The sequence below is a fragment of the Balaenoptera physalus genome (assembly GCF_965194825.1).
Source record: "Balaenoptera physalus genome assembly, chromosome: X".
Lineage (NCBI taxonomy): Eukaryota > Metazoa > Chordata > Mammalia > Artiodactyla > Balaenopteridae > Balaenoptera > Balaenoptera physalus.
In genome coordinates this window covers 28,833,120-28,851,506 of record NC_138903.1, presented here as the reverse complement: position 1 = coordinate 28,851,506, position 18,387 = coordinate 28,833,120, and the positions used below count along the sequence as shown (strand labels likewise).

Here is an 18,387-nt window from a genome sequence, read left to right as displayed (position 1 = left end):
TAACATAAATATATAAAAGTATTTGCTGAAACCCAAATTGGGGTACATTCTACAAAATACCTGGCTTGTATTCTTCAAAATAATCAGTGATATGAAGTACAAAGAAAGGCAAAGAACTATTTCATATTAAAGGTGACTAAAGAGATAGGACAACTAAATGCAATGCATGAGGCTGGACCAGTAAATGAAAGGCAATGAAAGGAGTAATTTTTATACTATGAATAAAGAATGTAGATTAGATTATAGTACTAAAGCCATGTTAAATTTCCTGAACTAGAAATTGAGCTGAGGTTGTGTAAGAGAATGCATTTGTTTTCAAAAAATAAACACTGAAGTATCTAGGAGTGAAGGGCATGCTATCTGCAGATTATTCTCAAATGGTTCAGAAGAGAATATATATAATATTACATACACACATATTATGTGTATATGTAATGATAGAATGATAAATGATAAAATGTGGCAAAATATTAACAATTAGTGAATCTGGGTGAAGGGCATGTGTGAGTTCTTTGACCATTCTTACAAATTTTCTGTAACTTCTAGATTATATAAAAGTAAAATGCTTTTTTTTTTTTTTTTTAAATGGTTTTTTAAAAAGTATTTCTTGAGTGAATGAAGGACAAAAGGATAACCACAGTTAGAAGGTGCTTGTGAAGAAGTTGCCAACCGAGATGCTGGTAGAACATTCAGAGAAGTAGAAAAGTTATGCCCAGCAGGAAAATATCCAGGCCAGTTTAAATGTAAATGAGAAGTGAGGAAGTGGAGGACAAAAAAGACAACTTTGGGTTTAGCCAATCTATTTGGAGAGGCAGCCGAATGCAAGAATAGAAGCCAGAATTAAGGCCCTCCGGGAGGCAGCTGAAAGCTAGACAGATGATTAGCATCAGCACGGGTAAATCTCTTTCAGTTACTAGAAAGGCTACAATTTAGGACCTACCTGACTTAAATGCTTATTTTCTTCCATACATGAAGTAGTTCTGTAAACTCTCTCACCTTGTCAATCTTTAATGTTAATTTTTTAAATTGTAAATAAAAGACTATAAGGTCTCCATTTTTACATTACATGTAAGTTGAATTCATGCTTATTTCCTGAAAATGGCAACAAGTGAAAATCACCATGGTCCTTTGTTCTAAAGTTAACTATGTGAAGATTGTTGATTTTTGTAGAAAAATACTAAAAATGTAACAAGTTTCTGGTTAAGGTCTAAGACATATAAATACTAGATATTCAACTACACATATAGTTTTCTATTTGAGTATTATTTAGGTAGTATTTCATTTTAACAAATAGCATTATGAAGTGTAATTCTTTCTAAGAGCCTAAAATGACCTACTTCTAGTACGCATGGCTCCATTGTTTAACTCCCTTTTTCATAGAATTGCTATTTATAACCATTTCTGTCAACCCTGGGGAGACTTGGTAGGATTAACGACTTTTGATTCACTTTGTATTTGAAGATTTTTTTTTTCTCCATCTTTGCTCAGCTAGTGGAATCCATGATGAATTCTCATCTCCAAGGGGTAAGCTGTTTTTAGTAAAGCCCGGTAGCTGGCTTATGACTCCTTAGAAATAGCACTGATTCCTTTCTTCCCTTGTGTTTGTTTCTTCCAGAATGATAGATCCCTGTAGACGTGCTGAATTATCATGCTTAGGTACTGTTAAGCATGTAATAGTTCTAGTTTTGTTCACTTAAGTTATAAGTATGTGAGCTCATATCAGAAAAATAAGCATAATTAGCATTCTACTTGTTTAGTATGACAAATATAGACCACTAAACCTAGAATAAAGAAATTGAACAATAGAAGACAACTGGAGGTCATATGAGGATGAAGATTAGAGTAGAAACAGTGTTTCTGAGAGAGTAGCATCTGGTATGAGCACCAGATTGGGGGCAGAGAACAGAATTTTGTAGATGGATATTTTGGAAGTGGGTAGTTTGAGTAATGATTAGATGTAAGGTGTTCTCTCATCTGTGGGTGGCTCAGTGGAATAGAGATGAAGGTCATTGTATTTGAGAAGTTATGGGATTATAAAATTAAAGAAATTGTAATAGCAAATAGAGTACACTCAAAAGAAAACCAAATGAAAAGAAAAAATAATTGTTCCTCTCATTGCGTGCATGTGTCCTGTTTTTTAACAAGAAGGTATTTCAGTCACTGTTTGCATAAAGCTTAACAAAAAATATTAAATGAAGCCATATTCAGATCCTTCCCTTTATTTCTGGAAGGAAAATTGAAGAAGAAAATTCCCATTCTGGTCTACTGAGAAACCACTATTTAATTAGCATATTAGCATCTCATAAATTCCATATATATACATACACACATAATTATTATTATTGTACATTTTCTTTTTTGAAATGGACGTTTGTATGTGTTGACCAAAAAGTGGGATAAAGTTACAGTTTTGTTTTGAAATCTTTTAGAAAGGCATAGTTTTATTGCAGTTGTGAATCTCCTTAGATTTTTAAGGAGGCTGCTTCCAAGGATGTCATTAATAATCTTCTCAGGTGCTTATAAAGCATGTGTCTGTCAGCAGAATTAGAGAATTACCCAACTAGAGAACAGGTTTCACAGTACCCTGAGACCTATTTTGTTCATTGGAGAGGAAAATGGCTGGTTTTAAGTCTAAATTGACATGCTTGCTAATTTCAGCAGTAAAAGCTGTTCATTGTGGTCAGGTTTAATTTAGAGCCTGGTAAGGTTCAGATTAAAGTTGATCAAGTTACTTCTACAACAGACTTCTTAAACGAACTTTATAATCCTAAAAGAATGGGAAAAGTATAGCCATCATTGGGTTATGTATCCAGAATTTAGAAGCAAAGAATGGCCTGGTTGTTTGAGGGTGGATTAATATTAAATCAAAGAAAAAATGATGATAAAGATAATCTTTGCTATATAAAAATTTCCAAGTATCAGAAAACACAAAATTTTATTTAAATTGCATAAAACATACCTAATGTATTCATTCACTGCTATATCCATAACACCTAAAACAGTGCCTACACTTGATATTTATAAAATGAAAAAGGTGAGTGAGTAAATGAATGAAATTGTGTACTTTGCTAGCTATGTGTATATAGAGGGGAAGATTTGACTTTATGGTTTCTGGGTAAGTCTGTTTTTTAAAAATGTATTATTGAATGTATTAAACATTTAAAAGTCAGGAATTCCAAAGTACCTTCTGAGCTTGCTGTGTCACAGGTGACCAGAGTGTAACATTCTAATCCTGGAAAACATCTTATTTCGTAAAATCTGTCTGCTACTATATGGTTCCTACTTTAGAATTTATTCAGTACTCTCCAGCTGACTTATGCCACTTACGTCAATAGCTGTCTTTGGCAATTTGTTCCATATTTCAAACACACTTTTGTGTAAAGAAACCATAAAAGTTAGAAACCTGAAAATTGGATTTTTCTTCTGAGCAATCACAACTTACAAATGTGGAAAATTTGTTAAAAGTTAACCCCTCCAATTTTTCAATAGAGAGGGGAAAACGCTCAAAACAGATGTGTGATGTTTGGATAAGTTCTTCCCATTATCTTAACACGACTAAAAGCAATTGAGCTCAAATCACGAGGCCTATCTCCCTACCTCTTCACAAAAAAAATACTACAGAATGATCAAAATTTGGCCTTTCTAAATACAAAAGTGTTTAGAAAATCAGCACCAGTCAAAGGGCATAGTAGATAACTGATTTTCATAAACATTACCATCTACCACATTTCACCTCTTCACTTTCATTGGTCTCATGTGGTAGTAGAAAGAGCATAAGATTTAAAACCATAAAGACTTCTGGCTTAGTTATTAGTGTGGTTATTAGGAGACTAAAAATGAGAAAACATGTGTAAAACATCTGCCACATACTGGTTTTAAACTAATAACAACCAATAAAATGTATTCAGTTTTAGTACAAGAACAAGGAAGATACCTTACTTTTCCTGAAACTTCTTTGTAAATATCACTGGGATTTGTGCCCTTAGTGTAGAGAGAGTAGATGACAGAGTCAGTAGATGGACACTTGAGGGAAGGAGGACGTTGCTACCCATAGTTAAATATATACTGTATGGTCAGACCACTCAAGATGGCTGTTCTCTTGCTCTCAGTACATCCCCTGCCCGACCAGTGCCTGTTTCGCCTGTATCTTACCCACATGACTGACCTTCCTACTACTTGCCCCAGGCCCCAGCTGGTGATTGTTTTCATCAAAGGGGCGGTGAGGGGCGTGCCCCTCTACTGGTTTCCCTGGTAACTAATGAGCCCACCTGATGTCAATTCCCCTCTAACTGCTAATCTCCCCTTCCGCGGCGGAGAGAAGCCTGCCGCCATGTCCTGCCCGCCGTCCGCTACACACGCTGGGGTGTCGCTCCAGGACCGTGCTTCAGACAGGTCAGCTCCCCCATCCATTAAACCATTGATGTCTCTGTTGCTGACTCCGGGCTCCTTCTTCAGTCTTGAAGCTGGGCAAACACAGCCCTTGTAGGCCTGCCGGGTGCAGCCCAACATATATATATTTGTTGGCTTCATTGTCTTTGGTACTTTTATTATAGCAGTGTTAAAGTCAGTTGTAATACAGAATACAAATATTAACTTCTAGCCTGATGCTTTCCAAACTTGCCTGATCATAAAAATTAAGCAGAGAATTTGTTTAAAATGCAGATTTCCAGCCCTCCTCCTGCCATCTAATTCATTCACTCTGAAGTGAGGCAAAGGAATCACGTGATTCTTACTAGAGTCGATTTTGGGGAAAGACTAATTTAGCTCATTTACATCACCTCATTTTATAGGTGAGGAGTTTCAGGTACAAAGAAGTTAAGTAAGTTATATCTCTTAAATCACTTCTCTGCTTTTTCTGTTTCTAAAATATACACCTTAATTTTGACACTGCACAGAAAGAGATTACAGGTATAAATAGCTGTCTTTCTCTTAAATACATTGTCATAATTCAAAATTACATTTTTTTACTCATGGCACTCATATGTTGGTTTAAGTAAACCCAGGTACTCTGAAATGACTCTGTCTAATCTCTTAAATAGTAAAGGAAATCCATAATCAAGATTTTCACTTGAAATATTTTTGGTATCTAAAAATGAAACACATTTCTTGTTAAATTGTTCTCTGTAAAGCCTTACACATTAGAGATTTATATCTAGTAACATCTTTTTTTATTTCTAAAAGTGCTTTGGTTGGTTTGAAAATTACACTTTACTTTGTATTCCATAAAAGGAATGCACAGTGCTGGAGAACCTCAATATTGTTATATCTGTTCCTTCAGGCAACACTGCAGGATTTGGAACAGAGGCGCCCCCAGTTGGAAGAACTCATTACTGCTGCCCAGAATTTGAAAAACAAGACCAGCAATCAAGAGGCTAGGACAATCATTACTGATCGAAGTAAGTCTTTTCGTAACGGGCACGTGAAACTTAAGGAAACATGTACGAAAAGTTTCTATAATGACTTAAGTTCATAAACCTCCATCACGTTTATAAGAATAGTCTAAACAGTTGTATATTAAAACTATTGTAACTAAGATTTTTAGTCCATAATGTTATCTTTCAATAACTGAATGTAATTCTGTGGAATAGAGAAAATATAATTTTCATCAGTCCAGACTTATGTAGTTGCAAAGCATGGCGGGGGGCTGCTGTGGTGAGCATGGCTGTGGCAGAACATTTGCTCCTCACTTGTCATTTATCTGGGCTGGCATCCGTGGAGATGCCATTCTCTTCCCTCATATCCTTGTTTGTTGGTTCAAGCAGGCAGTTGCTTCCTGGACCATCTTTGTTTCCTGTCTGCAGTGGCACTTTCAGATCTAGACGTCTCTCTGCTGCTTGGATGCCCTCATTGTGTAATATCAGAGATCGTTGTACCATTCCTCATGCCATACTGGGGTGGGTGGGAACTTTGAGAGGCTATTTAAGGCCCATCTGCCTAGACATTGCACCTACTCTTCTTTATACGGCATGATTCAGAGTGACTGTGCATGAGGTCAGGAAGAGGGATAGAGGGAAGGGTATGGGAAACTGCTTTCCATCCTGTTTTCCTCAGAGGCTCTTCTCAGAAATAAGGCCCAGGTCACCTCTGCTATCAGATTCTCTTGGATCTCCCTGGGTTTCCTCCCTTCCTTCCACCTCCTTTCCCTCCAGGGATACATATCAACATTAAATTTTCTTACTTCCCCTGCAATGCCCGCTCGTTTCCCCTCCCACGTCCAGAGGAATCTTTTCTAGTGCAAGAGTAGGGAAAACCTTGGTTTAATCATCTTTCTTTTCCTTCCAAAGCTTTTGTCTTATACCAGGCCTAGGCTTTTGAAACTTAAAAACCAAGAGTCTATGTCTTCATAATATACATTCTGTTGTGTCAACACTTCCCTAAGGAAGTAGAAGCAGAATGTCTGGCTGCCAGTATGTTGGGGGAGGGGAAAGAGTAACCAGAATCGAAGGTTAATATTTGGAAAATATTATTAGTCATACTTAACATTTATTAGGTAAATAGTGATAATAGCTCTTATTTTTTTGAGTACCTCCCAGGTATCAGGCAGTACGTGTGTGTGTGCGTGTGTGTGTAAAACCTTTACAAAATCCTGTCAGCTAAATTTCATAATCCCCATTTTATAGATGAGGAAACAGTTTCTGAGAATGGTTAACTTGTTCAAGCTTACAAAATAAGCAAAGAACAGAGCTTAGAATTTGCAAATGTCTCTTTCTGGCTTAGAAGTGTGCGTTCCTTTAAGAATGTTTACCACGTCCCACCTTGTTTTGATGTTTTTGTTAATGACCTGAATCACTAGGACTAGGACTAAAGACGGTTTCAGTCTGCAGTTATGGACGTTTGATTCACTTCCTGGAGACATTTCCCCTTTCAGTTGTAGTGAATATTAGTTAAAATGGACTCTTCTTGATTTTGAAATTTTAACTATTGTTGATTAAACAATGTATTTGGATATATGCTAATGTATTAGTTAGGTGGCAGTAGCCACTGTAACAGGTAAGCTCTCAAATCTTGCTAGTCTACCACAGTATAAGTTCACTTTTTATTCTGGTGTATTCCAAAGTAAGCAGCACTTAATGAAGTCATTCAGGAGCCCAAGCCCCTTCCAACATTTGTGTCCAGAACATCAAAGTGTTATGCATTTAATGGGCAGGTGAGGAACGAGTATTGACCATTGGAATTTATTATGAGCCAGGCCTGGAAGTCGTGCACGTTACTTTGTTCATAATCTGTTGGCTGGAACTTGTCACATGGCCACATCTAACTGCAAGGGAATCTGGAAAATAATGTCCAATGTTGAGCCCAGGAAGAAGAGAAATTAATTTGGCAAGAAACTAGTCAGTCTCTTCCACAGCTAATTTGGACAAGAATGCACTTAAGTTCTATAGTTCTGTGTAATGTATAGAATGCCATTTCTAAAACCAGCAATACAAGAGCAAAATTGCCTTGTAATGACCAACATAGATAGCTGTCCAACTGATATAGTGGAGTGTTCCTCCCTCAGACTGGAACCATGAGGCTTCCCCAACCAGGTTGATACACACAGGCCTAAAAGTGTGAGTGATTTATGAGACTGAATTCCCACTACACAGTTAAGTGCTCTGTTTCTTGCCTGAGAAATATGGAAATTGGGCTAAGATGTTTATACAAATCCAAACATACTATATAGAAAGTCATTTGTTATTTTACCAATGAAAAAACCTTCTTTTTTCCCCCAAGAGGAAAATAACACTCATTTGTTTTACAGTATCCATTCAGCTTTGTCTAAACATTTTCCATTATCCCTTGCAATCTCTTTTAAATATTGTATTGACTTTTTTTCATGATGTAGATTAAAATTGAGTGACTGGAGGGCAGGTTTGTATATCTCTGCTAATATCCAGTGATTTGAATAGTTCTGCTTTTCTAAGCTTTTGTCTTTTAGGAATGAATGCCTTTATGAATATTTGCAACATAGTGGAAAGATTCCAACCCAAATGGTCCAAAAAAGCATTTTCTTAAAATCAAGTGTCTGTTGAGACATGTCATGTTTCTTATTTAGAGCCTAAGCCAGAATCTTAGTTCTAAATATGCCTGGAGCCTCTAATGCTGGTACCAGGATAATTCTGACAAGATATGTTTATCTAAACAATGTCATTTGCAGCCCTGCTATACTTCAGTTTATCTCTCCATTTGAAATCAATAAAGTGGGATGGAGATTCAGTACTCGTAAAGTTTCAATTGTGTTCAAAATAGAATTTTTCTTAGTATAGATTTGGTTTTCAGGGAACGCGTAGAAATAAGATACTTGCTCATAAAATTGTATTTTCTTACTTGAAGATTTCAGTATTCCTTTTTTATTGCCCTGAAACTTCTAGAAATACTTAAAAAGGAATCAGCCAAATAAAGAAAAATATTCAGTAAGTATATAGTACTATATTGAAACATGGTTCCCTCCTTGGTAAATCCCAGTTCATAACTTTGAACAGTTGGGGAAATCTGTACATAGTTATTATATTCTGTCAAGAGAAAAGGCCAGTAAAAAGCAATTCTTCTCTACTAGTAGCTGGGGCTGCAAAATACCAACCATGTATCACTGTATAAAACTGTTTCCATGGTATCTGTTGTTTTCAGGTGATTATATTGATGGAAATCATGTTGTAATAATCTAGGTGAAAGAATAAATTTCATTCTAAGAGCATTCAGGTAAAAAATTCTCCTCACTGCTTCTGATGGTCAAACTGCTCACTTTCCTTCAGTTGCTGAATGTGTCAACCATTCCTGGTCATTTTCTTCTGTAAAAGGGCTAGGTCAGGAGATCAAAAACTGATAAGAAGGATTTAAAATTGCTTCCTTGGAGGTTTCGGAATTATGCAAAACTCGTGTTCATGTCCGTTACTACTGCAAATCTTAGTACCATAATACCTCTCATAGCAGTAAGGAGGATATGGAAAAAAAGAACTGCTCTCTTATTGTTCTGTTTATTCCTCAAATAATATTGGTGAACATGGCTCATCTGACATTTGTATCTGAGAACCTTGCTTCTGTAGCTTCTCCCTCCATAATCCCCACCATTACCATTTTAAAGATCTGTGGCAATAGCACATACAGGTTTTAAGGGCAAGCTGCCTGGGCTGGCCACTTAGTACCTTTGTGACCCTGAACAAATAACTAATCTCAGTAAACTATCTGATTTCGGTTTCCTGCTCTATAAAATAAGATTACTTCTGTCCACCTCAAGGTTGGGAGAATTAAATGAGTTATTACATGAAGAGCACTTAGCTCCTGGCCATAGTAAGAGTTCAGTGAATGTTATCTCTTGTTGTTTTAATTATAATCTAATTGGATTGTTTGAATGCTTAGTGGGAGAGCATTTAAAGCATTTAGTAAGCTCTTAAGTAACTATCTGATTTTTCCACTACCCACCACACGCCCCCCAAAAAAATGGAGAGAGAGTTTTAGAAGATCAAAAGGAGAAAGTTGCTTTGGAAAAGATGGAATAAGATATATAAATAGAATTAAATATTTGGAAAAGCCTTCATGTGAGTGATACTACAAAAAGCAAGGCAATTGATGTAAGCTATTTCCTTTTCAGTATTTACTGTAACCTTAGGAGGTGGGCATTATGATAGAGACAGAAAACTGAAGCTCAGAGACCTTAAATAACATGCCTGGGGTCCTAGTAAAATGTCATGCGAGGGACTAGGATTTAAACTGATGTCTATATAATTCTAAAGCCTGAGGCACATCAAATAGTAAGGGCTTGTTAGTCAAAAAATAGAAAGATTTATTTGAGAACTTAAAATATTAGGAGTAACCTCAGTTTACTATAATATGAATATAATGTTTTACTGCTCCCATTTATATTGTTGTCTTCTATGCATTTGCATGTCTAATTATAGGATTGTCTCTTACATGTGTTGGAAATGTGCAAGATAGTGGACCTCAGTAATCTACTAGCTGTTCAACCTTGACCAAGTAGATTCACTTCTCTAAGCCATGGTTCCGTCATCTGTCATGTGGGGATAATAATAATACTTAAGCTGGTAGGGTGATTATAAAGATAAAATTACACGATGTTTCTAAAGTGAAGACCTGGCACATATTAGATGCTCATTAAATGGTAGATACTATCAAGATGAGATGAATCTGGTACAGAGGAACTGGAGCTGGGAGAATATGAAGGGGAAATAATATATGGCCTTTTATTATCTAACGCAAGGGTGGAACTTCTAAAACAAAATACCAAGTGTTAAGAGAGAGTTGTTTCTTTTAAAATTATTTTTTCAGCAAAGACTTTTTCAAACTAGTCCAAAATTCTTTGAGAAATTTGGTGACATCATATAAATTTTAAGAGAATGAATTTGTATCTTATTGCTTAAAGAGCTGGTGTACAGGGCTGTAGAGAAGAGAATGCTCTACTGTATGAGAATGAAAATACTCTCACAGGATTTCTGAATTAACTGACAGTTTTTTAGCAGCTTTGTCAACCCATCATTCATTGCTGCAACCAAATGTAAGAAATGCTTCATGGTGAAATAAAAAGACTGTTATTCTCCACATTTTTATGAAATCTCTATTGCTAATGAAATGCCAGCCAATATCTTCCTCTCAGGTATTGTCTAGTAGAGAGTTGCTTATTTTAGAAGAAGTGGAGTCAACCATATAAATTTCCTTCTTTTGACATCTAGCACCTGCTGTCAACCTGTTATAACTACAAGCAGCTCTCAAAGTTTACATCCACCAGGATGCCGCTGGCAACCCAAGAGTTCAGTTCAGTAAATATTTGAATGCTTACTCTGTGCAAGTTAACATCAGAGGTGATGGAGGGGATACAGGGAGGAATGATTCAGCCTTTGTCTTAAAAGAGCTAACAATCAAATGTGGGTATTTGGACAAGTATATCCGGGCAAGGCAGTCTACGGTAAGTACTTCTGTAGAGAAGTATTACAAAATGTGGAGAGAGCGCGCAAGAGAAAGGGAGATTGGATCTGAATGAGGGGGTCCTAGAATGCTCCCAGGAGGTTAAATTTTGTCTAAAAATCCTAAATTTGATTAGTATTTTAAAAAGCAGAAAGAGGTTGGAGAGGGAAGGATATTTCAGGAAAGGATGACAGGAGAATACATAATTAGACTTAGGTTAGCAATGGTGCGACGGATGAATTTGTAGGAGTGTGTGTGTGTGTGTGTGTGTGTGTGAGTGTGAGCACATATGTTGTGGAGGATAAGACAATAAATGAAGTCAGTGAGAGCATTAGCCACAAGAGCCCGAGCTAGAGCAGTGGCAGTGGAGTGAAAAGAAAGAACTGAATTAAGATATGCGGTGGAGCTAGCATTAACAGTATTTGGACATTGATTGGATGTGTGGAATTGAAGATCTAAGAGAGTGCTTACCTCTTAAGATTTTGAGATTCAGTTCTTTGGAAGATGGTAATATCATAACCAGAGACAAACTCAGGAAAAGGAGTTGATTATGGGTGATAAAATAATGTGTTTAAGATACAGCTGATGTCCAGAATGAGAAATGCTTGAAAACACAAGACGAGATTTCAGGGGTGAAGTTACTTCTACACAGATTTGGAAGTTACCTGGAGTGGTTAAGCTTGCATAGAGATGGGGTGTCAGATGAAAGAAAAAGCAGACCTAAGGAAGAGCCTGGAACTTGTCTTACATTTAAGGAATATATTGATAAGAAGAGTTAACACCACCCCTCCCAGTGGCAACTTGCAATATAGGTGCATTTAGACAAACACACACTGAAGAGTGAGTTTATAGGTTTTGCACTGTATTTTGTTTTCTGTATCTTCTGCAATCCAACCAGTCTAATAGTGTAAGTTTTGGTGCAGTGGACCTCAATGTTATACCAGGGGTTAAACGAATTATCACTTCCTCAATCCTACTACAAAAATAAGAGCTTTACTACATTCTGTCTATTATTATTATTAATCTTTTCTTCCAGTGTTGTTATTTGCTAGGAATAGTAAGTATATTAGTCAGCATTCTCCAGAGAACTAGCATGCGCTCTCTCTCTCTCTCTCTCTCTCTATATATATATATATATATGCTTAATATATACGCATACATATTTATTTATATATTTATTTATGTTTATTTAATGCACACACACTCATAAAGAGCAAAAGAGAGAGAGATTTTAAGGAATTGGCTCATGCCACTGTGGGAACTGAGAAGTATGAAGTCTTCAGGGCACACCAGCAGGATGGATACTTAGAGAAGAGTTGATAGTACAGTTTTGAGTCCGAAAGCCGTCTGGAGGCAGAATTTTTTCCTTTTCTGGGGATCTCAGTCTTTTCTTTTAAGGACTTCAGCTGACTGGATGAGCCCCTCCCACATTATGGAGGCTAATCTGCTTTACTCAAAGTCTACAGATTTAAATGTTAATCACATCTAAAAAATACCTTTACAGAAACCTCTAGGGTGATGCTTAAATAACTGGGCATCGTTGTCTAGCCAAGTTAACATATAAAATTAACCATCACAGTGAGGTTCATAGTGCCATGTGTTTCTTCATATATAAATTTCATGATTCCTTTAATTTTCATTAGTATCCATTCAATAGGGTACCTGGAAATATATATTACAAAATAGCAAAAAAATAGAAGTGATCTTTAACATCTTGATAAATTTCAGAGCTCCATTAGAGTAATTATAACTCATACATTAAATTTTTTTTACCTATAAAAAACAGGTGTATGTGTTTTTTCTTTATAGAATTTTTCTTATGTTGTGTTAAACTAATACTAAATATCTATGATGAAATAATTCTACTTTAATGTATCTCATTTTTAATTTTATAAGAGATTAATATCAAAATATATTTGAAAAGGATTTAAAATCCAAATTAGCTGCCATGACTATATATAATTATTAATCTTTCATGTGAGTATGTAATCGGAAAAATAAATAAATTTTATTTAAAGTGATGTAGCTACAATTATGAACATAAATAGTGTTTTCTACTAATTGCTTTTTTAAAAAATTTATTTTATTTATTTATTTTTGGCTGCATTGGGTCTTCGTTGCTGTGCGTGGGCTTTCTCTAGTTGCAGAGAGCAGGGGCTGCTCTTCGTTGCAGTGCACGGACTTCTCATTGTGGTGGCTTCTCTTGTTGTGGAGCACGGGCTCTAGAGCACAGGCTCAGTAGTTGTGGCACACGGGCTCAGTAGTTGTGGCGCATGGGCTTAGTTGCTCCGCAGCACGCGGGATCCTCCCGGACCAGGGCTCGAACCTGTGTCCCCTGCATTGGCAGGCAGATTCTTAACCACTGTGCCACCAGGGAAGCCCAAATTGCTTATTTTTTTCATTATGTTTCTTTCTAAGGGGAAAGATTTGGATTAGCAAATATTCTGTTCACTCTATTCAGTTTAAAAAACTGAATACAATGAACATAACTATTAAATAAACCAATTAAATAAAATGATTTCTTTCTTTATGATATAATAGAATAAAGATGGTGATGAATAAATATAAAGAATCTCACACTCAGACAAAGTGAGCTGATAAGACAAATACAAAACAGAAAGAGATGTGCTCACAGGGGGAATTCCAGATTTTCATAGACTAGCATTTTCATCTTATGGCATACTGGGGCATTGCAACTAAAGACCTGAATTTCTCTTATATTTTGGTACCTCTGGGCATAGGGAGGGCTGTTACTCCCTGGTGTACCATGCACTTTAGATGAAGCTAAGCCAAGGGTTAGATATGTGCTATGGACTGCTCCTAAAAAATTCCCTCAGCTCTCCTCAGGTGTTGGAAGAGTGTAGGGGTTATTTGAGATCTACCATTTCTTTCTTTAGCAAATGCCCTCATTAATCATTTGAAGCAGCGTAACAAATTGTTTGCCACTAGTCTTTATTCTGCTGTACCTGCCTTAAGGGAAGCATTCATGAAGTAAGGAGGATTAATGGATTGTGAACTTTCTGCATGCAAAGGACAGAGCTGGGCTCATTCTACTTTAGCCGAGAAAAGGCGTTTGTGGTTACCTACTGCTGCAAAACAACCCCAAAACTTAATGCCTTAAAACAGCAACAATCATTTATTATCTCTCACAGGTTGTCTAGGTTAGGAAATCACAAGTGACTTGGCTGAGTGGTTTTGTGTTGGGGATTTCTCATGAGGTTGCAGACAGTAGTCACCTGGGGCTGCAGTCATGTGAAAGCTTGACTGGGGCTGGAGGATTCACTCCCAAGGTGGCTCACTCATGTTGTTTGTGAGGTGGTGCTGTCTAGCTGGTTCTTCTCTACATGAGCTTCTCCATGGGACTGCTTGAGTGTTCCTGCAACTTTGTGGCTGGCTTCAAGAATAAGTAAGCATGAGTACAAGGCAAAAGCTATAATGCCGTTTGTGACCTAGCCTCAGAATTCATACTATAACCCACCAAGACTTTTCTATAGCTGCTGGACATGTTGATAATTATCTCAGATCCACTCAGCCTAACTCCACATGGAGAATATGGGTTTTGGAAAGAAAGCTCTTGAGTTTTGGAGGCCTACCAGAAAGACCTAGGCAGCTAGCAGTTGGTTGTGGGATGATGATGATGATTACTTTTATGTTTGTGAGACAAACACGTAAGAATGTCTTTCCTTAGATTCATTCTAAGAGTAATGTGGTGCTAAAAGCAATGAATCTAAGATGGGAAGATGTGGTTTAAGTCCTGGCTCTGCTGTTTAATGACAACAGGACCCTTGGCAAATTATTTAGTCTCTCTGACCCTTTGTTTTTTCATCTGTAAAATTGGGCCCTGATGCCTTCTGTACCAGATTGCTATTAGGATTAAGTGGAATGACATCAGGAAAAGCCCTTTTCAAATGGCAAATCACTACAAAAATAACAGTGTCTTGGTCATCTTGGGCTGCTGTGACAAAATACTATAGACTGTGTAGATTAAATAATATACATTTACTTCTCACAGTTCTGGAGGCTGGGAAGTCCAAGATCAAAGTGCCAGCAGATTCGGTTCCTGGTGAGAGCCCCTTCCTAGCTTTCAGAGGGCCAATTCTCAGAGAGCAGAAAGCTCTGCTCTCTCCATCTTCTAATAAGAACATTAATCCCGTCATGAGGACCGACCCTCATGACCTCATCTAAACTTAATTACTTCCCAAAGGCCCCATCACCAAATACCATCACATTGGGCATTAAGGCTTCATTCAACATGTGAAAATTGGGGGGGCACAAACATTCAGTCCATAACATTCAGCTGTCTTCATCTTTGACAGTTCTGTTAGGTCTGCTAGGTATCAACAATGACAAAGCCCTGCTATAAGTGTAAGAGTATTTTACATTTAGAAAATGGGTACATGAAGATTGAAAATTGTTCTTCTGTCTATACACAGAATATTTAGTACTTGCTCGAGAAATTTTCCTTCACTGAGAGTGCTGATTCTCTTAAATTCCAGTCAAGGGCCTTGGGAAAAAATAGGTTCTACATCAAGATTTTCTAAATGAAATGCTTTATGATATTTTATTCAGTATTAAGATAAAGCAAAAATATTTATGCAGGACATTCTATTTTTATGGTTTCCAGCTACTGCACAGTCTTTTTTTTAATTCAAACAGAAAGTCACAAAAATTATAATCATCCTCATCAGTTCACTCACTCCCATGTAATTATTTTTTTTCATCTTGATCTTTTGTTAGCACTTTTATGAATTCATCAGTTTTCCATTAGAGTTCTGAAAATGCTTATTCATTCAGTTCAGCAGTATAGTCAGTTACCAGAAACCTGTGCTTGTCAGAGTCTTTTCCGTGAATTCCTTGAAGATAAAACCCTTTTATAGAAACATTTTTGCAGAAGCATCAGAGTACACCCAGAACTGTCTGTAAATGACAAAAGACTTAAAAATGACCACGATTAAAGATTTGATGAAAGTTCATAATAATGCAATTGACAAGGAAATTTAGTTATTTCTGAGATATACATTTTAAAATAATAACTAGAATTATGACTTATAACATTATACCAGAACATATAAGATTTTTAGGAATTTCATGTAATGTCTGAAACATTTATATTAACATATTTCCATACAAATAACCCAAAGAAAGTTTAGTATTAGTTTTTTTTTAATTTTTTAATTTAATTTTATTTATTTTTTTATACAGCAGGTTCTTATTAGTCATCAATTTTATACACATCAGTGTATACATGTCAATCCCAATCGCCCAATTCACCACACCACCATCCCCATCCCCCGGTGGCTTTCCCCCCTTGGTGTCCATACGTTTGTTCTCTACATCTGTGTCTTAACTTCTGCCCTGCAAACCGGTTCATCTGTACCATTTTTCTAGGTTCCACATACATGCGTTAATATGCAATATTTGTTTTTCTCATTCTGACTTACTTCACTCTGTATGATAGTCTCTAGATCCATCCACATCTCAACAAATGACCCAATTTTGTTCCTTTTTATGGCTGAACGATATTCCATTGTATATATGTACCACATCTTCTTTATCCATTCGTCTGTCAATGGGCATTTAGGTTGCTTCCATGACCTGTCTATTGTAAATAGTGCTGCAATGAACATTCAGGTGCATGCGTCTTTTTGAATTATGGTTTTCTCTGGGTATATGCCCAGGAGTGGGATTGCTGGATCATATGGTAATTCTATTTTTAGTTTTTTAAGGAACCTCCATACTGTTCTCCATAGTGGCTGTATCAATTTACATTCCCACCAACAGTGCAAGAGGGTTCCCTTTTCTCCACACCCTCTCCAGCATTTGTTGTTTGTAGATGTTCTGATGATGCCCATTCTAACTGGTGTGAGGTGATACCTCATTGTAGTTTTGATTTGCATTTCTCTAATAATTAGTGATGTTGAGCAGCTTTTCATGTGCTTCTTGGCCATCTGTATGTCTTCTTTGGAGAAATGTCTATAAGGTCTTCTGCCCATTTTTGGACTGGGTTGTTTGTTTTTTTCATATTGAGCTGCATGAGCTGTTTATATATTTTGGAGATTAATCCTTTGTACATTGATTCGTTTGCAAATATTTTCTCCCATTCTGAGGGTTGTCTTTTCGTCTTGTTTATGGTTTCCTTTGCTGTGCAAAAGCTTTGAAGTCTCATTAGGTCCCATTTGTTTATTTTTTTTTTTTATTTCCATTACTCTATGAGGTGGATCAAAAAAGATCTTGCAGTGATTTATGGCAAAGAGTGTTCTTCCTATGTTTTCCTCGAAGAGTTTTATAGTGTCTGGACTTACATTTAGGTCTCGAATCCATTTTGAGTTTATTTTTGTGTATGGTGTTAGGGAGTGTTCTAATTTCATTCTTTTACATGTAGCTGTCCAGTTTTCCCAGCACCACTTATTGAAGAGACTGTCTTTTCTCCATTGTATATCCTTGCCTCCTTTGTCATAGATTAGTTGACCATATGTGCATGGGTTTATCTCTGGGCTTTCTATCTTGTTCCATTGATCTTTGTTTCTGTTTCTGTGCCAGTACCATATTGTCTTGATTACTGTAGCTTTGTAGTATAGTCTGAAGTCAGGGAGTCTGATTCCTCCCACTCCTCAAAGAAGTCCTCAAGACTGCTTTGGCTATTCGGGGTCTTTTGTGTCTCCATACAAATTTTAAGATTTTTTGTTCTAGTTCCGTAAAAATTGCCATTGGTAATTTGATAGGGATTGCACTGAATCTGTAGATTGCTTTGGGTAGTGTAGTCATTTTCACAATATTGATTCTTCCAATCCAAGAACATGGTATATCTCTCCATCTGTTTGTATCATTTTTAATTTCTTTCATCAGTGTCTTATACTTTTCTGCATACAGGTCTTTTGTCTCCCTATGTAGGTTTATTCCTAGGTATTTTATTCTTTTTCTTGCAGTGGTAAATGGGAGTGTTTCCTTAATTTCTCTTTCAGATTTTGCATCATTAGTGTATAGGAATGCAGGAGATTTCTGTGCATTAATTTTGTATCCTGCAACTTTACCAAATTCATTGATTAGCTCTAGTAGTTTTCTGGTGGCATTTTTAGGATTCTCTATGTATATATAGTAACATGTCATCTGCAAACAGTGACAGTTTTACTTCTTCTTTTCCAATTTGTATTCCTTTTATTTCTTTTTCTTCTCTGATTGCCATGGCTAGGACTTCCAAAACTATGTTGAATAATAGTGGTGAGAGTGGGCATCCTTGTCTTGTTGCTGCTCTTAGAGGAAATGCTTTCAGTTTTTCACCATTGAGAATGATGTTTGCTATGGGTTTGTCATATATGGCCTTTACTATGTTGAGGTAGGTTCCCTCTATGCCCACTTTCTGGAGAGTTTTTATCATAAATGGGTGTTGAATTTTGTCAAAAGCTTTTTCTGCATCTATTGAGATGATCATATGGTTTTTATTCTTCAATTTGTTAATATGGGGTATCACATTAATTAATTTGCATACATTGA

At 36.5% G+C, this 18,387-nt stretch overlaps 1 protein-coding gene across 5 annotated transcripts in view; it reads left to right on the top strand.

Annotated features, from left to right (window-relative positions):
- The window catches only part of DMD (dystrophin), a 2,259,822-nt gene that overhangs the window by 1,829,010 nt on the left and 412,425 nt on the right, over positions 1 to 18,387 (top strand). For all 5 annotated transcript variants that reach the window (XM_082446317.1, XM_082446321.1, XM_082446320.1 and 2 more), the window contains one exon: positions 5,279 to 5,396. In XM_082446317.1, the coding sequence (XP_082302443.1) occupies positions 5,279 to 5,396 (118 nt within the window). The remainder of the gene's footprint in view (positions 1 to 5,278; positions 5,397 to 18,387) is intronic.